Source organism: Erinaceus europaeus, chromosome 12, assembly GCF_950295315.1.
Source record: "Erinaceus europaeus chromosome 12, mEriEur2.1, whole genome shotgun sequence".
NCBI lineage: Eukaryota > Metazoa > Chordata > Mammalia > Eulipotyphla > Erinaceidae > Erinaceus > Erinaceus europaeus.
The window spans coordinates 41,996,009-42,019,405 of record NC_080173.1 but is presented as its reverse complement, the minus strand read 5'-3'; the positions used below and the strand labels follow the sequence as shown (position 1 = coordinate 42,019,405).

The following is a 23,397-nucleotide window of genomic DNA, read 5'->3' as shown; positions in this document are numbered from 1 at the left end:
AGCTAGGAATGGTCTCACCAGAGTAATGAAACTGAAGAGTTGAAATTCCATGCCTGACATCTCTGGACATACTATGAAGTGTAGCATGCTGAGGTAGTACTGGTTACATTATGTTGGGATCAGCAGATACAGTGTCAGTTGGTATTAATTGGGAGAAACATGCAGGAAAATGAGCTCCACCCTAGAGGTTTAAGGACTGGGAGAAAGCCCAGAACTACAAGGATGCAGAGGTCAAAGCCGGGTTGATGCTTGCAGGGGTCTGTGATGAGGTGTTTGTTCTTTACCTCAGCTGACTGCCAACTCTGTTTCCAAGAGACTGGAACACAGAAGTTCAGTGTAGGCATAGGGGACCAGATTGGGTGACGAGACATCAAGCGTTGAACAGGGTGGGCGAAGATATCCGCGTATATTGGCAGGTCCGGTTGAGCGTAGACGTGGGAAATGAACTTAGATGATGCCGCATCCCGATGAATATCTGGCGGGGCAATGTTGCTAAGAACTGGTAGCCATGGAACCGGGGTGGAACGGATGGTTCCAGAAATTATCCTCATGGAGGAATATAATTTGGAATTGACCAAGTGGACATGGGGACTATGGAACCATACTGGGGCACAGTATTCTGCAGTGGAATAGCATAATGCCAGAGATGATGAGTCCAGCTAAAAGCTCCCCAAAGGTTGAAGCACAAAATACCCAACACCCAAACAGTAGTTAAGGAAATAATCACAGGAGTAAAAAGTTTGAAAGAATTGTCATCAGAAATGTAGAAACAACAAATGGGACTCTGGAAGAAAACACTAATTATTAGAGAGTAGAAAGCTTAAATAGCTGAGCTAAGAACACAACTAACTGAACAAGCTAAAACAGTATCAGAACAGGGTAACAAAATAGATGAACTCCATAAACCATAGAAGGGAGAGAGAATAGAACAAATGAGGCTGAAGACATAATTAGCAAGATCGAGGATGAATTAGAGACAACTGAAAAAGAAGTAAGAGATTTCAAAAAGAGATTAAGAGATACTGAAAACAACAGAGGTCTATGAGATGACTTCAAAAGAAGTAATATACACATTATTGGCTTACCAGAGGAAAAAAGAAAGGGAGGAGAAGAAAGCATTCTATAGGACATAATTACTGAGAACTTCTCTAGTCTAGACAACATAAAAGACATAAAGGTTCAAGAAGCCCAGAGGATCCCAAAACAAAACTAACCCAGACTTAAAGACACCAAGCCACATCACATTTAGAATGGAAAACAATAAGGATAAAGAAAGATCCTGAAGACAATAGAAAAATAAAGTGTCACCTACAGAGGAAATCCCATAAGATTAGCAGCATATTTCTCTACACAAACACTACAGGCCAGAAGAGAATGGCAAGAAATCTATCGAGTGCTCAATGAGAAAGGCTTTCAACTAAGACTACTGTATCCTGCTAGACTGTCATTCAGACTAGAAAGATCCGTAAAAACCTTCTCAGACAAACAACAGTTGACAGAATCAACTGTTACCAATCCTGCCCTGAAAGATGTTCTGAAACGTCTCCTGTAAACAGTCAGACCACTATAAATATGCCATCTATCAGATCACTCTAAAAATCTACAAGAATGGCATTAAAATATCTTCAATCTTTGATATCAATAAATGTCAATGGCCTGAATTCACCTATTAAAAGGCACAGAATAGGAAGATGGATAAGAAAACACAACCCAAAAATATGCTGTCAACAGGAAACTGAACTAACTCAACAAGACAAAGACTCAAAGTAAAAGGATGAAAAACTATCATACAAGCCAATGGTTCACCAAAAATGGCAGGAACAGCTATTCTCATATCTGACACGATAAACTTTAAAATAAATAAAATTTAAAAAGATAGTAATGGACACTACTTAATGCTCAGAGGATCAGCCAATCAAGAGGACTTAATAATCATTACCATCTATGCACCCAATGAGAAGCCATCTAAATACATCAAGCATCTATTGAAAGAGTGACAGCAATATATTAACAGCAGCACAGTCATAGTAGGGGATTTCAATACCCCAATCTCTCAACTTGATAGATCATCCAGGCAGAAAAATCAATAAAGACATGAGAGAGCTAAGTGAGTAGATAATCTAGAACTATTGGACATTTTCAGAGTCGTTCACCCCAGTAAACGGGAATACACATTATACTCAAGTCTACATGGGTCATTCTCAAGGACAGACTATATGTTCGGCCACAAAGATAGCATCAGTAATTGAAAAGCATTGAAATCATCCCAAGCATCTTCTCAGACCACAGTTGAATTAAACTACCACATAAGAATCAACAAAAGATTAGTAATAGTACCTTCTTCTTCTTCTAGCGTTTGCCTGTAATAGTACCAAAATGTGGCAGCTCAACAGTACACTACTTAACAACTACTGGGTCAAAGAGGGGGAAAAAAGGGAGAAATCCAAATGCTTCGAGAGTTCAATGAAAATGAAGACACAAGCTATCAAAATATTTGGGACACAACTAAGTCAGTACTGCAAGGGAAGTTCATAGCTATACAAGCACACATTAGGAAACAAGGAAAAGCAAAAATAAACAGCCTGATTGCACATCTTAAAGACCTAGAAGAAGAACAAAGGAACCCTAAAGCAACCAGAAGGACAGAAATCACTGAAGTTAGGGCAGAAATCAATAACATTGAAAATAAGAAAAACATACAAAAGATCAACAAAAGTAAATGTTGGTTCTTCAAAAGAGTGAACAAAATCGACAAACTTTTATCCAGACTCACAAAACAAAAAAGGGAGAAGACCCAAATAAATCAGATCATAAATGAAAGGAGATATCACAACAGACACCACAGAAATTCAACATATCATTTGAAGATTCACTGAACAAGTATATACCACCAGGCTAGAGAACCTGGAAGAAATGGTCAATTTCCTAGATACCTACGAACTTCCAAAATTAAATAAAGAGGAAACATATAACATTAACAGGCCCATCACAGCTAATGAAATTGAAACAGTTATCAAAATCCTTCCAAAAAAAAAAGTTCTAGACCAGATGGTTTTACAAATGAATCCCACAAAACCTTCAAAGAACTAATACCTCTACTTTTAAAAGTCTTCCAGAAGATTGAAGACACTGGAATACTCCCTCTCAGCTTCTATGAAGCCAACATCACTTTGATACCAAAAGCAGACAGGGACACAACCAAAAAAGAAAACCACAGACCAATACCTCTTCTTCTTCTAGCGTTTGCCCTTCTTTCGTAGCCAGTCAACAGCGTCAGGTTGAGCCTGATGTAAAGTTTCGAGACCTCCTTTGAATCTGGAGAGGTGGCAGTCGTTGACTATGTGGGTCATAGTCTGTCTGTAGCCGCAGGGGCAGTTCGGGTCGTCTCTAGCTCCCCAGCAATGGAACATAGCGGTGCATCGGCCATGGCCTGTTCGATAGTGATTGAGGAGGGCCCGATCATAGCGTGCTAGGTCAAAGCCGGGTTGACGCTTGCAGGGGTCTGTGATAAGGTGTTTGTTCTTTACCTCAGCTGACTGCCAACTCTGTTTCCAAGAGACTGGAACACAGAAGTTCAGTGTAGGCATAGGGGACCAGATTGGGTGACGAGACATCAAGCGTTGAACAGGGTGGGCGAAGATATCCGCGTATATTGGCAGGTCCGGTCGAGCGTAGACATGGGAAATGAACTTAGATGATGCCGCATCCTGATGAATATCTGGCGGGGCGATGTTGCTAAGAACTGGCAGCCATGGAACCAGGGTGGAACGGATGGTTCCAGAAATTATCCTCATGGAGGAATATAATTTGGAATCGACCAAGTGGACATGGGGGCTACGGAACCATACTGGGGCACAGTATTCTGCAGTGGAATAGCATAATGCCAGAGATGATGATCGTAGTGTGGAAGCGCTCGCGCCCCATGAGGAGCTGGCCAGTCTTGCAATGATGTTATTCCTCGCGCCCACCTTTGCTGCAGTTTTTATGAGATGTTCGTGAAATGACAGGGTGCAATCGAGAGTAACGCCAAGATAGACTGGCTGGGCTTCATGCCAGATTCTCGTATCGCCAAGCTGCACATTAAGCTCATGCGAGGCCGAGGCATGGTGTAGATGGAAAACAGATGATACCGTTTTTGCAGTGCTAGGGATTAGTCGCCATTTTTTACAGTAATCAGATATCAGAGACATGTCTTTCGTGAGTGTTTCCTCGAGGATGTCAAACTTTGATGCCTGAGTTGCACAGCAGATGTCATTGGCGTAGATGAACTTCCTTGAAGAAGTTTCTGGGAGGTCATTGATGTAAATATTGAATAGCATAGGAGCCAGAACAGAGCCTTGGGGGAGGCCACTTGAGACAAGTCTCCATCTGCTAGACTTGTCACCCAGATGCACCCGGAATCTTCTGTTTTGGAGAAGAAACTATATAGTGTTGGCCACCCCTGGAGGCAGGCATCTTGAGATCTTGATTAGGAGACCACGGTGCCAGACCGTGTCATAGGCTGCTGTGAGATCAACAAAGACAGCACCCGTCTTTAAATTCTTCTGGAATCCATTTTCAATGTAAGTTGAGAGGGCCAGGGCTTGTTCGCAGGTAGATCTTCCTGGGCGGAAACCAGCTTGGGCGCGTGATAAGAATTTCTCTGTAAGATGAGAAATTCGTGACAGAAGCAGCCTCTCAAGGAGTTTGTAACACACGGAGAGGAGAGAAATTGGTCTATACCTGGTGGCCAGTGTTGGGTCTTTCTTTGGTTTCAAAACCGCTATAATCTTCGCACGACACCAAACTTTGGTCATAGACTCAGATTTCAAGATGTGGGACAGGAATGAAGCGAGCCACTTCTTTGCCGTGGGGCCCAGGTTAAGAATGAGTTCTGGGGTGATGTTATCATAGCCAGCAGCTGTTCCCGGTTTAACCCTCTTCAAAGCGTCTTCCAGTTCAGACAGTGTAAAGGGAGAGAGTTTTGGAGATGGACAAGATAACCGGAAGTGAGATGACCACTCATGGGAAATTTCTCTTTTCCAGACTGGGTCGATCTTAGCACGTCCAACTTGAGTTAGGTGACTGGCCACTGAGTTTGGAGATACGGGAGGATGGGGCACGGGAGGGGGTTGGCTACCGGCACCCAGTCTGTGAAGAAGCTTCCAGGCCTTCCTACTTGAGTGGGTGAAGTTCAGACTTTTCTGTGAGTTGTTGCCAGCGGGCTTGGCGTGCTGCATTCAGGGAGGCAATGAGATAGTCAGCCACATCTGGGTCGCCCGACTCATCATACTGCTTTAGTAGTTGCTCGCATTCAGCATCAAGACAAGGCATATAGTTAGCATGTCTCCCACGAGGAATGGCTTGGGAAGCTGCTTTGAAGATGGCTTGGCAGAAGCGCCTGTAGGAATCTGCAGAGGGGATAGAGTTAATTGGAACTGCAGGAATAGATTTGTTGGTAAGATCACTGAACAGATGCCAGTTTGCTTTCCGAAAGTTCCATTTTAGTTTCTCCAAGCACAAAATCAGTGGGAGCTGGAGACCAATGTGGATGATAGCTGGGCGGTGATGACTGTGCGGGAAGATCTTGAGAACTTGTCTCGTAGCGGGAAAGGCTTGGCCGTTGACTGTGCTAATCCAGCACAGGTCGGGTGACAAGTTTTTATTCCATCTAGCACTGTGAAAAGAGCCTGGCTGTTTGGGATCGTATAATAGGGAGAGGTCATTCGCTAAAGCCCAGTCGGCTAAGATAGAGCTGTCAGCACGAGTGGAGGAATATCCCCAGTCTTGGTGATGACTATTAAAGTCTCCAACGTAAACGGCTGGGTGATTCGGGCTAGGCAGGACTGTTGTATGCTTTACATTGGGTTCTAGTTCTCCCCCGCCAAGAGAATTGGGTAAGTCCAGTTAGTTTTCACGGGCCCACTTGGCCCCGCCCCTAGGAACCCCGAGAGAGGGTTCCAAAGTGGGAGAGTGTCAGAGTTCGAGAGTTTGGGAGTTGGAGAGTTAGAGAGAGGGTTCCTGAGTTCTGGAGTTGGAGAGAGTGCTTGCGCTGCCGCAAAGAGACAGCAGAGTTCTGTTTGGTGATTAGTTTGATTTAGTTTATGAATCGTTGTTCCTGAATAAAGAAATACAGCTTCCCTGCCCAGCCGTTGTCTCCGCGTCTCTGTTACCCGCCCGTGAAGCTAGCCTGCCCAGCTAGAGTCGCTGAAATTTTTAACAACACAGGACCTCATTATCCCGTGAGGCACTAGGAGGCTTATATACGTTGACGAGCTGAATAGTTCCAATAGTAATGGAGTCATAGAAGGTCGAAGAGGCCGTATGGTAAACGTCCGCAAGACACGATTTGGCGTAGATGGCTCAGCCGTGTTTAGGATGGAGATTATAGCATATTAAATGGAATCCACTGATGGTGAATCGAGCAGCTTCATCAACTGCTATATGTGTTTCTTGTAGGCAGATAACATCTGCCTGATGCTGTATCACCAATTGACCAATAAGAACGCGTTTGGCAAAGGACAGCCCCTCAACATTAAGTTGGAGGACTCGAAGAGCAGGACCAACAGCTTGAAAGCTGTCAGGAGCTGCTTGTTGCTGGCTTTGAAAGTGACTGGGATCCATGTGGATCGTCAGTTTCCCCAATGAATGGGTACTCACGGGATGCACCACGGGAAGGTCGATCCAATGCTCTGATGAACATAGATGCTAAAATACTGAACAAAATTCTAGCCAACTGAATACAGCAGTCTAGTAAAAAGATTGTTCATCATGACCAAGTGGGGTTTATCCCTGGCATGCAAGGTTGGTTTAATATATGTAAATCAAACAATGTGATCCACCACATCAACAAAAGCAAGACCAAAAACCACATAGTCATATCAATAGATGCAGAGAAAGCCTTTGACAAAATACAGCATCCCTTTATGATCAAAACACTACAAAAAATGGTAATAGATGGAAAATGCCTCAAGATAGTGGAGTCTATATACAGCAAACCTACAGCCAACATCATACTGAATGGTGGAAAACTGGAAGTATTTCCACTCAGATCAGGTACTAGACAGGGATGCCCACTATTACCATTACTATTCAACATAGTGTTGGAAGTTCTTGCCATAGCAATCAGGCAGGATCAAAGAATTAAAGGGATAAATACTGGAAGATAAGAAGTCAAACTCTCCTTATTTGCAGATGACATGACAGTATTCATAGAAAAACCTGAGGAATGCAGCAATTATCTATTGAATATCATCAGGCAATAGTCAGGTGTCCAGCTACAAAATTAACATACAAAAGTCAGTATCATTCCTCTATGCAAACACTAAGTTAGGAGAAGATGAAATCCAGAAATCAATTCCTTTTACAATAGGGACAAAAACAACAAAATATCTAGGAATAAACCTAACCAAAGAAGTGAAAGACTTGTATACTGAAAATTATGCATCTTCAGTCTCTTCAACAAATATTGGAAAAAATGCTTTGAAACATGCAGAAGAATGAAACTGAACCACTATATTTCACCAAATACAAAAGTAAATTCCAAGTGGATCAAGGACTTGAATGTTAGACCAGAAACTATCAGATACTTAGAGGAAAATATTGACAGAACTCTTTTCCGCATAAATTTTAAAGACATCTTTGATGAAACAAATCTAATTACAAAGACTAAGGCAAGCATAAACCTATGGGACTACATCAAATTAAAAAGCTTCTGCACAGCAAAGAAAACACTACCCAAACCAAGAGACCTCTCACAGAATGGGAGAAGATCTTTACATCCCATACATCAGACAAGAGGCTAATAACCAAAATATATAAAGAGCTTGCCAAACTCAACCACAAGGAAACAAATAACCCCATCCAAAAATGGGGACAGGAACATGGACAGAATATTCACCACAGAAGAGATCCAAAATACCAAGAAATGCAAATAAAGACAACAATGAGATACACTTCACTCCTGTGAGAATGTCATACATCAGTAAAGGTAGCAGCAGCTAATGCTGGAGAGGTTATGGGGACAAAGGAAGCCTCCTACACTGCTGGTGTGAATGTAAATTGATCCAACCTCTGTGGAGAACAGTCTGGAGAATTCTCAGAAGGCTAGAAATGGACCTACCCTATGATCCTGCAATTCCTCTCTTGTGGATATATCCTATCCAACCCAACACAGCCATCCAAAAAGATCTGTGTACACATATATTCTTAGCAGCAAAATTTGTAATAACCAAAGCCTGGAAGCAACCAATGTGAGTAGCTGATGAGGGGCTGAGCAAGTCATGGTCTATATACACAATGGAATACTACTCAGTTATTAAAAATGGTGACTTCACCATTTTCAGTGGATCTTGGATGGAATTAAAAATAAGTAGGAAACTTAAAGATGAATATGGGATGATCTCACTCTCAGGCAGAAGTTGAGAAACAAGATCAGAAGAGAAAACACAGGTAGAATCTCAACTGGAATTGGCATATTGCACCAAAGTAAATGACTCTGGGTTGGGTGGGTGGAGAGAATATAAGTATAAAAAAGATGTCAGAGGATCTCGTGAAAGTTGTTACATGGAAAATTGGGAAATGTTATGTATGTACAAACTATTGTATTTACTGTCAAATGTAAAATATTAATTCCCCAATAAAGAAATTAAAAGAAAACCTCAGCTCAGTATTTTTCATCTCTTTAAGTACACATGTATTTTACTCTTATAAATCTGAGTGAGGCTAGTCTGGAAATAATATAGATCAATCTTCTGCAGGGTATATTACCTTTTAAGTCATGCTGCATTTATTATATATCATGTTTGCTGTTTTGTAGGTTATTTTGATTGGTTATATAGAAGACAATATTGTGGAACATAAAAATCCTAATAAACAACTAGAAAGGAGAATTTAATGCTCTTTATAGTAACTTTTTAAGTAAATAAAATATCCTCTTATAATTTATGAACTTATCCACTTTTAAATAACTATCATTTAATTTTATGCACATTAATTTTTATGATTGATATATCTCTTTATTATTTTTATAATTGATATATCTCTTATGTAATTACATATTTATATCACTAAGCTTCCTTTTAACCTCAAGAAGCATGTGCATTTATTCCATTGTAACTTTCTTGCAGCTTCAAATATGTGGATGTCCTCTTGGAGTTATATCATTTTAATAACTTTGGCTATTGCTTGTATGGATACAATAGCAAAGAGTGCACCATATGCAAAACTTACAAACAAATCTGAGGGAAAAGAGATGAAGAGTCTGAAGCTATCCAGTGTCCTTCTTCCAGAAGAAACTTCATTCAAAGAAGCAGATGAAATAATAGGACCAACCACCGACTCAGTCATGGACCCTGTTTTCGGTACTGTCAATCTCTTCCCCTTTGAAAACTACACTCTCAATGCAACCAACTTCTTTTTCAATTGCTGTGGTTGTTGTTCATCTTTACCTGGTCAAAAAGGAGAACCTGGAGAAACTGGAAGGCCAGGTATTTTAAAATTCACTAGTCATGTTTCTGCCTACATATTCTTATATTTTGTGCAAATAATGACATATTTGTGTGACAGGCACTGTGTGACATATCACTGTGACAGGTACAAATGGATGCTGACTGGTAAAATTTTTTAGCTATTTTTATTGTTAGTATGAGAATAGAATTTCCTTAAGGCACAGAGTTCATTTTGCTTCACACTGAAATTTTGCCGTAATAAGGTATCTGTGATCATAATTTTCTCTGTTTAACTTCAGGGTTATATATTTTGAAACCAGTTGTGCTTAATATTAATATATCCTTTGAGCATAGACTCTAATTTTACTATATTTCTTTACTGCTGTATAAGAGAGGTAAAATTTAAATCACAATGTCAGTTTCAAATTCACTTCCCATGAGCTATAACAAATACCTTTCTTTACAAAAGAATTTGAAATTAAGAATTACACTGCTTCACTAAGGTTGCCATTAATTTTATCCCATTGTAGTCTTCTTCCGAGAAATGCCATCAATATGCAGGATATATAGCTGTCTTTACGTGTTGTTTATGTGCCTTATAGTGGTTAGGGTTATATTATGGCAGAACTTTTGTCCTGCCACTGGTGAATTTATCTAAGTTCTTATCTCAGAGTAAATATGACAAATGTTTTGTGTCAAACTATTAGCCTGCCTGGGTCACTCATATCTACTGGTATGGATGGTTCTGTCATAGAGTGGAATATTTAAGAGCTCAGAAGGCCTGGTGTATCATTGTCATAATGAAAAAGTTTATTTTCTAGGTGTGTAGTTATGAATTTCCCTCTCAGTAAACCTTTGTTGTGTCCCAAATATTTTTATAACTCATACATTCATTTTCTTTTTTTTAAAGCTAAATAAGCTTTATTTTTTTACATTTATTATTATTATTTATTTTCCCTTTTGTTGCCCTTGTTGTTGTAGTAGTTATTATTGTTGTTGATGACGATGTCATCATTCTTGGATAGGACAGAGAAATGGAGAGAGGAGGGGAAGACAGGTTGGGGGAGAGAAAGACATCTGCAGACCTGCTTCACAGCCTGTGAATTGACTCCCCTGCAGGTGGGGAGCTAGGGCCTCAAACTGGGATGCTTACACTGGTCCTTGAGCTTTGTACCATGTGTGCTGAACCCGCTGTGCTACATCCAACTCCCTGTACATTCATTTTCATTTGTTTCCAGGAACATTTTAAATTCTCATCTAATCTTTGTCCTAGTAGTTATTAAGGAATGTATTGCTTAGTTTCCACATTTTGGAAATTTTCCCAATTTTCTGTTTGTAGTTGTTAAATTCCACTATAGTGTGAGAAGATGCCCAAGACACTTTATCCAAAATGTTAAAAGTTATTACATTTTAGTGGATGGCTTAATCACATCTGAGAAAGTTTAAGTACATTTGTGCATCCTCAAGGTTTAATTTTCAAAGTATGCCCAGTTTTAACATATTTCTGTATATTTTAGATGTTTGTTTCACCTATATGAAGATGTTGCCTTTCTGCCCATTGTGCCCTCACATGCAGCTATTCTGTACTCCTTGTTCCAACCTGGGCAGGAGCCTTTAGTATTATGGTAGAGGCACAGTGAATAGGGAGAGTTGAGGGAAAAAGAGGGAAAGAAAAAGGGGGACATCTGCAGCATGCTCTACTTATCCTGAAGTTTCCCCTCCAACTAGGGACTAAGGACTTAATCTAGAGTCCTTGTACATATGAACATATGTGCTGTAGGGCTTATGCCACCATAACGCCTCTGATATTTTCTTTTCAAATAAGTTTTATTTGTGTTCCTTTAAAACAAAATTCTGTTGACTGTAATTTTCTTCATTAAATTGTTCTTAATTACAGTAACTAGAATGAAATAAAATTTCATTCAGTGAACATATGTATATGATTAAACTTTAAATATGCTGGCCATAAATTAATCCAACCAGCAGTGGTAATGTATCTGGGGAGAAAAATGGAACAGTGGAAAAAACACATAGATACCTTCTAAATTCCATTGATTGGGTTCAGGAATGACATCTACATGAAAGTATCACAAGACAGAGAACTAAGTTTCAGTGAGACAAGCATTTATTGAGAAAGTAGGATTGAAAAGAGAGGAGAATGTATGTATGAATGTAGAGGTATGAAGAATCTAAGAGAAAGAGAGTGAGCATGTGTGTGTGCAAGATACCACAGGACTAGAAAAAAAATTACTGATTTAATAATGATTGACAAGATTGTGGGATAAGATTGATACAATTCCATACAATTCCCACCACCAGACTTTCATATTCCATCCCATCATCTGAAAGATTCCCTATTTTTTAAGACACGTATTTTGTTTATTTTTATTTTTATTTTTTATTCTTTTTTAATTTTTAAAAAATATTTATTCATTGGATAGACACAACGAGAAATTGAGAGGGAAGGGGGTAATAGGGAGAGAGGCAGAGAGACACCTGCAGCCCTGCTTCACCACTTGTGAAGCTATCCCCCTGCAGGTGGGGACCGAGGACTTGAACCTGGGTCCTTGTGCACTGTAACATCTGTGCTCAATCAGGTGCACCACCACCCAGCCCCAAGATTTCCTATTCTTTATCCTTCTGGGAGTATGGATAGAAGATCTTTATGCATGCAGAAGGTGGGAGGTCTGACTTCTGTAATTGCCTCTCCACTAGACATGGGCATTGGCAGGTCAATCCATATCCCCAGCCTGTTTCTCTTTCCCTGATGGGGTAGGGTTATGGGGAGATGGGGTTCCAGGACACATCGGTGAGATTGTCTTCTCAGGGAAGTCAGGTTGGTGTTGTGGTAGCATCTACAACTTGATGGCTGAAAAGCATTAAGATATAAAGCAGAACAATTCTGTTAGGGCTAATTTCAAACCTAAATTTTGAGTATGGAAGATCAGGCACGCTGTATAAGTGAGTTATTTTGCCAGTCCCTCATTTCATCATTAATCACTAATTTTACTATAGTAATCTCTTCTCAGGGGCATAAATATGTCATGGATCAGGCCGGTGGAAAAAGTAAAAGAAAACGTTCAATTGAAGTGATGTTAAGAAGAAAGAAAGACAGAGAATAATAATATCACTTTTTTTCATACCGGTTATCCTGATATAATCATCTATGCTATTTTTGCTTCAGAAAAATTTCAGTTTGGTTTAGACCTTTGCTTAAATTCATATTTACAATAATGCCTCCTCTTTTTAAATTATTTTGTTTCTTTTTCCACAATATGCAATACACTTCCTTGTTTTTCATTTTTTTACTGCTCTGGGTCTTCGTCCCTGCAAGATTAATCCACCTCTCTTTGTGGCAATTTATTTCTTTTTTTCTTGCATATAGACTAAGATAAATTGAGAGGAAAGGGAGAGTTAGCAAGGAAGATAAATGATAGATGATAGATTATAGAGATAGATGATTGAGAGATTATAGAAAGACATATGATAGAGATACCTGCAACACTCCTCACATCTTGTGAGGACTCCCTACCCCTACATATGGTTTGGATCCAGATCCTTGTGCATGGCTTTGTGTGCTCTCTACACAGTGTGCCCTGCACACTGTTCTTTATATCACTAACAACACTATAATCATTTCTATTTTCTGTCATCAACTCAAATTTCATGAGGATAGAGTCTACCAGAATATTAGCATTTGCAGTATCAGCACCTATCTGGATCCTTGGTATATAGGAGGAATCACAATAATTTCTAATTATTGTTATAGTAGTTCTGTAAATGAAAAAATGAGAAATCTAAAGCAGTAAGTACTATGATATTAATTCCAGTTTTAGCACTTGGTCTACACAGATAATTGTTTTGGTTTTATTGCTAGACACAGTGTTACTTCTTTGAATCATTTTGTTAGCCCCATGAATCCAGTATCAAGTAATAATTGGCTCTATTTATTTTTCATATAGTATAAAGTGTATCTTGGACAAAAGTATAGTCCTTAGAGCTCTGTAATAATTTCTCACCCTGATTTTTATTATTATGACACTATTAAACTCTAAAGTAATTACTTTCTCCCACTGACCTATCAAATTTCAAAAGTGAATGTTTATCTTGATGGTTTTAAAATACTATTTTCAGGTCCTAAGGGAGAGGCTGGTGATAGGAGGATCTTAGGTCTACCAGGAATTATTGGATCCCAAAGTGCAAAAAGCCAGAAAGGAGAAAAGGGTAGATAATACCGATTCATGACAAAAGTCAAGAGACATTCTGTACCTTCTTTTTTGGAGAGTGACTTGTTACATATAAACATATCAGAGCTTGCAGGTGGGTTAATTTTCATAAAAATGAAGAAACTTTGTGCACAGAAAAATCAACCATTACTACTCCACACAGTGGGAGAAGATGCCACCACACACACACACCTACACACACAGAGAGACTGCACCTCAGACAACAGCTGACAACCAAAATCTGTAAAGAATACACCAAAGTCAGTAACAGCAACAAAAAACAAAAATAAAAACCTTCATGCATAAAATGGGAAGGTGATATGGACAGAATATTTAGCAAAGTATATATCCAGAAAACCAGAAGACATGAAAAGATGCTCCAAGTTACTGATTATCAGATAAATGCAAATAAAAGCAACTTATACTATCCTATACTTTTAAGTATGTCATACATTATTAAAAAAAAAACAGTAACAACAAAAGCTGGCAAAGATATGGAGAGAAAAGAACACTTCTATGCTATTGGTGGGAGTGCAAATTGGTCAGCCCCTGTATAAGAGTTTTGAGACTTCTCAGAAAATTATAATAGACCTAGCCTGTGAGCTGAAAGTTATTCTTCTGAAGATAAACCCAAAGGAAAGAAAGATATCCATCCAAAGAAATATATGCACACCTGCATTCATAGCAATACTATCCAGCCATCAAAAATAATGAAGTTTTCTTTGAAGTTTTTATGATTCCAATCTATTCTGAATGACAGTCTAGCAGGATGCAGTAGTCTTGGTTGAACATCTTTCTCATTAAATACTCAATATGTAGCTTGCCATTCTCTCCTGGCCTTTAGAGTTTGTGTGGAAAATATCCTGCTAATTTTATGGGGTCTCCTCTGTAGGTGACTCTTTGTTTTTCTCTTGAAGCCTTCATGATACTTTCTTTATCCTTATTCCTTTTCATCATAAATATAATGTGTCTTGGTGTCTTTAAGTCTGGGCTCATTCTACATAGGATTCTCTGGGCTTCTTGAACATTTATGTTCTTTATGTTGTTAGAGTATGGAGATTCTTAGATATTATGTCCTGTGGAATGCTTTCTTCCTCTCCCTCTCTTTATTCCACTGGTAAGCCAATAATGCATATATTACTACTTTTGCAGTCATCCCACATGTCTCTGTTGCTGTATTCAATATCTCTTAATCTCTTTAAAGTTTTTATTTATAAAATGGAAACACTGATAAGACCATAGACAGGTAGAGTTTCATACAGTTCTCGCCACCAGAACTCCACATCCCATTTCCTCCCCTGATAGCATTCCCATTCTTTAACCACCTGGGAGCATGGAGCCAGGGACATTATAGGGTAGAGAAGGTGGAAGGTCTGGCTTCTGTAATTGCTTCCTCACTGAACATGGGCATTGACAGGTTGATCCATACTCCCAGCCTGTCTCTCATTCCCTTGTGTGGCAGGGATCTGAGGAGGCTCCAAGACACATTGTGGGGTCATCTACCCTGGGAAGTCCAGTTGGCATCATGGTAGCATCTGGAACATGATGACTGAAGAAGAGTTAAGATAGAAAGCAGAGCAAATTGTTGACTAATAATGAACCTAAAGGCAAGAATATTGTGTGTAGAGATTTGGGATCTCCATTTTGGAAAAAGCTAGTTAGTCCATTTTAGGTATATTCCAAGAGTCCCATGACCCAACTAGTTTTTGCCTGTGCCTGACATTCAATATGCAGGTAACCTACGTTATTGTCTGGGGGGATGGTGTCACATTTGGAAAAAGGACTAGAAATCTGCATCAGGGAAGAGAGTAGCTCCCAAATATAGGAAAAGTATGTAAATATTGTTAACTTTAAACTCCATTGATCTGATCTGGGGCCCATAGTAAGCACAGGAGCCTATGTAACCCCGTAAGTCTGAGCTTGTATTCTGTAGTCGTGGCTAGAAACATTCCAGGCTGCACTAATTTCAGGACCCATCATCCTCAAGTGATAAGAGTATGCTATCCAACCTCCCTTTGGATAATGGAACATTCTCTACCATTGTTGATTCAGAGTGAGGGCCAGGTCTGATAAGGGCCCATAGGTCTGATAAGGTCCATTATGTTGTTCCTGATGGAGATGACTAGTGACAGTGGTGAGAGGGATCTGTTAGAGGTCTAGGCCCATCAGGTCTGTGTGGGAATCCCAGAATTCCCTAACTATGGCCCCAGGTGATGGGGTGGCCTGGTACTGACTAAAGAGTCATCATTAAAGTATGCCAGTCTCTTGCCCTTACTCAACTTTTGTAGTCCTTACTTTTTCAACAAAGATAACTTTGGAGTGATTGAGGGATGTGCAGTAGGAGGTAAGTGAGGAAAGTATCTAGGTCTAAGAAGAAACTATTTCTTAGGTACTTTATGATGTATTTTTTGGTCTTTCTACTTGCTTGTTACATTTATTTACTCACTGCAAACTACTGTGCACTTTTATGTTAAGGTGTATGTTTTTCCCCAACTCCTGGATATATGTATTTATGCTCCATCTCAATACCCTGGCTCATAACTAGGTTTTGAGGTTTGTTAAGTGAAAAATTCATTCACCTAAAATGAATTTAAGGAGTCCTATGAGCTAGGAAAGGTCTCACCAGAGTGATGAAGCTGGTGTGTTCACATTCCACGCCTGACATCTCTGGATGCAGTCTGAAGTGGAACATGCCGAGGTGGTACTGACTGCATTGATTAGGATGCAATCAGCAGGTGTAGTATCAGTTGGTATGAATTGGGAGCATGCAGCAAAGTGAGCCTCACCCTAGAGGTTTCAGGACTGGGAGAAATATGGGCATTATAGAGAAAGAGGAGGGTTCCTGAGAGTTTAAGAAAGGGTTCCTGAGAGTTTAAGAGGGTCTTAGAGTTTAAGAAAGCAACAGATAGTTATAGCTATAACCAATTTATTTGACAATTAAGTTAACTTTGAAAATCCCATTGCTAGGATTTGCTGTAGCATACAAGACCTAGCCATAATTTATGTCCTTTTATGCTATTTACTTATAGTTGTATTTTATAAAGGAACACCACCAGTTGATTTTGTTCTACCTGGTCTAAGCTTTTAGGAGATTTAATATTTCAAAGAACAATTCATTATTATAAATTTATTAACAATATGATCCCACTGTTAAAATTCAATATGATTACTAATTTTAAGTCTTAAGTGCTGGACTGGAGGTTCTCAGAGCTATGATCTATGCAACAAAAAATTTGTGACATTCAATCCATTTTTCCCTTCTCTTATGAACTGACTAGTCCCATGGTTTTGTCAGTGTTTCCTTTTAATAAATAAAATTTAAAAAGTAAATTGAATATTAATTTGTGAGACTATAAGTTAATGGGATTGCATATTAACACTATCCCCAACACAAAACGTCTATGTCCCATCCCCCCCTGAGGCTAAACATCTACCCTGACCCTCCATCCAGAGATTTTTACTGTGGTGCCCTATTCTAAATATCAATCTCTTTTAGTTATCTTACTTCTTTCTTAGTTTTCTCTAATTCATCCTTGACTTTGCTAATTGTGTTTTCTGCCACAATTATTCTGGTCTTGCTCCCCTCTTCTCTTTTCTGTAACTCAGCTGTTTTGTTACTCTGTTCAAATACTGTGTTAACTTGTTCAGCTAGTTGTGCTCATAGCTCAGCTATTTCAGCTTTTAGCTCTCTAATTACCTTGAGATAATTAGTGTTTTATTTCAATCTTATTTTTTGTTTCCCCATTTAGATTATATTACTTTCAAAAGCTTCCCTCAATCCAGTCATTATTGTAACAATTATTGTTTGGATGTTGTCTTCATACTTGCATGCATCTACCTTTTGGGGATTTTTTTCTGGGCTTTTATCCTAATTCATTTATGCAATGTTTCATTACAGTTTAAACATTATATTTGGTTTGTTACGAAACTTACAGACATTTCCTAGGTGTTGCTGTTTATATATGGTGTGAGCTGGTTTCTGGTTGGTTGGTTCCTGGATCCCTGAAGCTGGTTGCCTTTGACCATTGATGTGTTTCAGGAATGGGTGGTCCTGTTAGTCTAATGTTGAGACAGATGCTTTTGGTAAGGTCTCTTATGTTCAAACTGAAGAGAGAAATGGGAGATTGTAACAGAAAGATGGCATCTTCATATGATGGGTTCATTATTCTTAATAGCATATATACCACAACTTTTTCAGCCATTCATCTGTTGCTGGGCACCTAAGTTGCTTTCAAATTTTGGCTATTATGAATTGTTCTGCTATGAACATAGATGTAAACATATCTTTTTGGATGGGTGTGATAGACTCCTTAGTATATATCCCTAGGAGAGGAATTATTCAGTCATAAGGAAGGTCCATTTCTATCCTTGTGAGGGCTCTCCAGACTGTACAGGGGTTGTACAGTTTACATTCCTGGCATCAGTGCAGAAGGGTTCCTTTGTCCCCACAACCTCTCCAAAATTTGTTGCTGCTGTCATTTCTGATGTATGATATTCTCACAGGGGTGATGTGGTATCTCATTGTCAATTTTATTTGCATTTCTCTGATAATCAGTGACCTGGAGCAAATTTTAATGTTTTTTGGCCTTTTGTGTTTCTTATGTAGTGAATATTCTATTCATGTATTTTTAGAATTTTTGAATTGGGTCATTTGCTTTTATTGATGCTGAGTTTGGTGAGCTCTTTAAATATTTTGGTGATTAGACTCTTGTCTGATGAACGAAATGTAAAGGTTTTAAGAGTTTCTCCCATTCTGTGAGGAATCTCTGGTTTTTCTGGGTTTTTGTTTTTGTTTTTGATGTGCATGAGCATTTTAATTTGATGGAGTACCATTAGTGTTTGTTTATTTGTTTGTTTTAGTCTTTCTTTGCAGTTGGGTTTCTGTATCATCAAAGATGTCCTTGAGATGTAGATGAGAAAGTGTTCTACTAGTATTTTCCTCTAAGTGTTTTATAGTTTCTTGTCTAACATCCAGGTCCTTGATCCACTTGGAGTTGACTTTTGCTTCTGGTGAGATAAAGTGGTTCAGTTTCACTCTACTCTATGTTTCAGCTCAGTTTTCCCAGTACCATTTATTGAAGAGATCTTCCTTCCTCCGTTTAATATTTTAGGGCCTCTTATAAAAAATTGGATGTCCATAGGTGTGGGGGTTTATTTATGGACTTTCAATTCTGTTCCAATGATATTTATATCTACTTTTATGCCAGTACCAAGAAGTTTTGATTAAGGTGGGTTTATATTATAGTTTGAGAGCTGCAAGTGTGATGCCTCCATTTCTGTTTCTTTTTTTCAAGATTGTTTTGATAATTCTAGGTGTTTTCTGGTCTCAGATAAAGGATCGTAACTTTTGTTCTGTTTTCTTAAAGAAAATATTTATGGGACCTTGATTGTTATTGTTATTGACCTTGATTGTTATATGACTCTGGGTAGAATAGTCCTCTTGATGATATTAATTCTTCCAGTCCATGATCATGGTATGTGTTTCCATTTCTTTGTATCGTTTTCTATTTCCTTGAGTAGTGACTCATAATTTTCAGTATATAAGTCATTCACTGTCTGATTAGTAAATTACCACACAAATGTGATGGATCTCTAATGGACCCCTCTCTGCACTACCACTGGTCACTTCCATCAAGAGCATCATCAGCCATCTTGTGGGCCCTACTAGGACCTTGCCCTGACCATAAAGCAGTGATGGTTGGAACAATCACAATCTCTAAAAAAAAAGGCTGGAGAATCCTTCCTTGACACTCATGGAAGAGTGGTCCTGAAATGAGTGCAACCTGCAAGATTCCCATCTATGACCATGAGCTGTGAGCTTAGACCAAGAGGGACTTAGAGGTTACACAGGCTCTGGTGCTAAATAAGATGTGAAATGATTCAATGTATAGAAAAACAATTGATTTATATTCTAATAAATCACTATTAATGTGATATATCACAGGGCAAATAAATTTAGCACTTCAAGTTTTCTACCTCCTCCCTGCTGCATCCCAAAAACCTATTTTGATCCACACTCTCAGTGAGAGAGAAATGATAGGAGGAAGAGAATAAGAGGGCTCTGAACTGCAGTTCCATCAGGTCCCAGAGAGAGAGGAGGAAAAAGGGAAAAATATTAAATGTAAATATTAAATAGAGTTATGTGTGGTTTGGGGGGTAAGAGAGGACTCTACCCAGAAGAAAAAGGGGTCAACTATGCACAAATGTAGACAGGTGGCTGTAGAGGTGATGGTTCATCAATGTCTACAAACAGGAGAACTGTGCTCAACTGCAGTGGAGGGATCAGGGATTAAGAACTCTTGGTGGTGGGAAAAGTGTGGAATTACATACCTATTGACATGTAATTTTGTAAATCAACATTTAATCACTAATAAAAAAGAGAAAAATGGCTATATAGTAAAAAAGGGAAGGGATAAAATCAAATAAAAAAACTGTTAGACTCAGAGTACAGACTGAGGAGCAGTCCAAACAGACCCTAGGATACTGAAGGGTATGAAGGGTAGGGGTTGTGCAGACCAGTTCCTTTGGTGAAGGAACATTTGTACATGGTATAATATATCTTGAAGAGGTATGGGGTTATACTTCTAAAATTTATGTAATCTTATAAATCAAGATTACCTGCAAAGCAAATAAAATAAAAATTTAAAAATATTTAAAATGTGATGAGTTTTTGTGAGATTTGATAAGCTGTGGAAACAGCAAAGAAAAGGTTCTATTAAATCTGATGAGATTGGCACTACCATCTAATATTCATTAAGTTGTTAAACATCAATTAGAATAATACACTTATAATGATGTTCAAATTGTTTTTCCATATATTGAATAATTTCACATTTTACTAAAAAGGACTCTGCAATGTGACAATATTGTGACATGTACACAAATTAAATTATAGCTATTACATTAGAAAGTTATCTTGATATCATTTTAGGACGTAAAGGTGAACGTGGAGACCAAGGAACAAGTGGAGTTCTAGGACACCCAGGAAAGCCTAGAGATACAGGTAGAGTATAAAACTGTCCATATTTATTCAAGTGTATAGATTCTGAGACTTCAGTAGCCACTCAACATTACAGATAATACTGAGTTATGTTAGTCACCATAGGAGATTAAGAACAATAGCTAATAAAATAGAACAAAATTAATATTTTTATGCTATAAAAGCCATATGATTATATATTCTCTCTCAAAATATTCTATTGCACCTAATATTTTCTAGCCACAGCTCATTGAGGGTGACTAAAAGTGCACAAGATGAAAGCATGGATATAAAATATGTACTGTCAGGGAATAAATAAATAAATTTTTTATTGTTTCTTTTTAAATTTATTTTATTAGTGATTCAATAATGATTAACAAGACAATAGGAGGGCTACAATTCCATACAATTCCCAGCACCAGAGTTCTGTATCCCCTCTACTCCACTGGAAGTTTCCCTATTCTTAATCCCTTTGGGAATATGGATATTTATGGGGAGCAGAAGGTGCAAGATCTGGCTTCTGTAATTGCTTCTCTGCTGTACATGGGCATTGACTGGTAGATGCATACCCTCAAACTGTTTTGTAGTCCTTACTTTATCTGACAGGGTTATTCTAATAATTCAGAGTATTTGTCTGTTAGCATGTAATACTCATGTAGGAGCTACTAGATAGTAAAAGGTTCAGCTGCCCTGGAGAAAAATGGCTCCTCAATCTTTTAGAGCTTCAGTTTCTTCTCCTGTAAGATTTGGGGTTTAGATGAACATTATAGATATTTAGAATACTTACTGGATCAAAATGTAGAGTTTAAAGATATAGAGCATGCACCTATAGTCTAATGCTATTAGTTTATAAGTTTAAAAAATATAATTTGATACATAAAATCCAGGTATAAACCATGTGTTCCTAGTAGTATTAACTCTCTCATCAAAAGAGCACAGTATCAATGACTCAATAGAAGGGCCTCCTTGGCAGAGTGATTATTCATTATCAAGATAAGAAGCAGGTTTCTGGGTCCCAGGCAATACGTTTTATTTTTACTTTGTAAGCTACATTCATATATTATAGGATACTGAAACATTATTTTTACTTCTACATTTTAGGTGGAATTGGTCCAAAGGGCGATAAAGGAAACATTGGAGTATCAGAAGTGAAAGGACAAAAAGGCTTAAAGGGGGACACATGTGCAAATGGCACCAAAGGAGAGAAAGGAGACCAAGGAGCTACAGGTTTACCAGGATTGATTGGAAAACCTGGGGCCAGAGGAGAGAAAGGAGAGGCTGGAGTGAAGGGCTACTGTGGAAATTCTGGGGAGAAGGGTGGGAAAGGAGAAAAAGGTGAAGAGGGGGTGAAAGGAGAAAAAGGCAGTAAAGGAGACTTTGGTATGGAAGGAAAAAGTGGCCCACCTGGTCTTCCTGGGGCCCAAGGTGATTCTGGAGTTAAAGGAGAAAAGGGAGAGTATGGGCTTCCTGGTCCTATGGGACCCATGGGGCCAAAGGGTGAGCTTGGAAGCAAAGGGGTCCGAGGATCTATAGGGAAGAAGGGATCTCGAGGTCTCAAAGGCTCCAAGGGAGAAGTTGCCAGGGTTATGCAATCTGCTTTCAGTGCTGCTTTATCAAAGCCTTTATCTCCTCCCAATGTCCCTATCAAATTTGACAGGGTTTTCTACAACGACCAAGGGAATTACAACCCATTGACTGGGAAATTTAACTGTAGTATTCCTGGTGCATATGTTTTCTCCTACCATGTCACTGTGAGGAGCAGACCTGCTACGGTCAGTCTGGTGGCCTGGAATAAAAAACAGTTTAAGTCCAGAAAACCCCTCTATGGCCATGAAATAGACAGGGCCTCTCTCCTAACTGTACTGAAATTAAGTGCAGGGGACCAAGTCTGGCTGGAAGTTTCAAAAGATTGGAATGGGGTGTACGTCAGCACTGAGGATGATAGTATTTTTACAGGATTCCTTTTGTATCCAGAGGAAATACCTTGAATTTCACCATAAACTTGTGTCATGAACACTGTAGTAATTTGCATACAGTGGAATAAGCCATGTAGCATAGGGTAATGATTTAAAAATGATACTTGTACACAAATTTTGGGTGATATTTTCAATTAATAAAAGTACTCTTACTACTTCTCTCGTGTATCTCTTATACATGCATTATTTTCTGTGTGAATGTGAAGATGATGTGTCATGATGGAAAGGTATTTCTCAAACTTTTCCAATACTTTTGAAAGATCCCTTAAAATAAAATAAAACAAGGACCAAGCAGAGGTGACCAAGTAGAGAACACCATGCACGAGGACCTTAGTTAAAATTCCCATATCTACCTGCAGGGGGCAAATTTCAGTGGTTAATCCATACTCCCAGCCTGTTATAGTTTTTATTTTAGTGGGGTAGGGATCAGGGGAGGTGGAGTTCCAGGACAGATTGGTGAGGTTGTCTGCCCAGGGATGTCTGGTTGGCATCATGATACCATCTGCAATTTGGTGGCTGAAAAGCATTAAGATATAAAGCAGAACAATTTGTTTAATAATCAGGAACCTAAAAGCAAGAATATAGCAGATGAAATTTGGAGTCTCCATGTTTAAAGAAGCTAGGAAGTTTACTTTATGTATACCCAAGGGGCCCATGACTTTACTATTTTTTGCCTAAACCCCACAGTTAACATCCAGGTGGGCTAAAAGTAGTCTGGGGAGATGATGTCAGAGTTGATGACAAGACTAGAAAGCTGGATCAGGGCAGAGAGAGGCTCCCAAGTATTG

The 23,397-nt window shown here is 38.8% G+C and overlaps 1 protein-coding gene across 2 annotated transcripts in view; it reads left to right on the top strand.

Annotated features, from left to right (window-relative positions):
* Positions 1-22,764, top strand: part of OTOL1 (otolin 1) — a 30,313-nt gene extending 7,549 nt beyond the window's left edge. Inside the window, exons 2-4 of one of the 2 annotated variants that reach the window (XM_060202424.1) lie at positions 9,108-9,341; positions 20,586-20,657; positions 21,735-22,764. In XM_060202424.1, the coding sequence (XP_060058407.1) occupies positions 9,116-9,341; positions 20,586-20,657; positions 21,735-22,621 (1,185 nt within the window). In that variant the 5' untranslated portion in view covers positions 9,108-9,115 and the 3' untranslated portion in view covers positions 22,622-22,764. Of the gene's footprint in view, positions 1-9,107; positions 9,468-20,585; positions 20,658-21,734 lie in introns of both variants that reach the window. The other variant, XM_060202423.1, reaches the window with a different exon arrangement.
* The last annotated feature ends 633 nt before the right edge of the window (positions 22,765-23,397 follow it).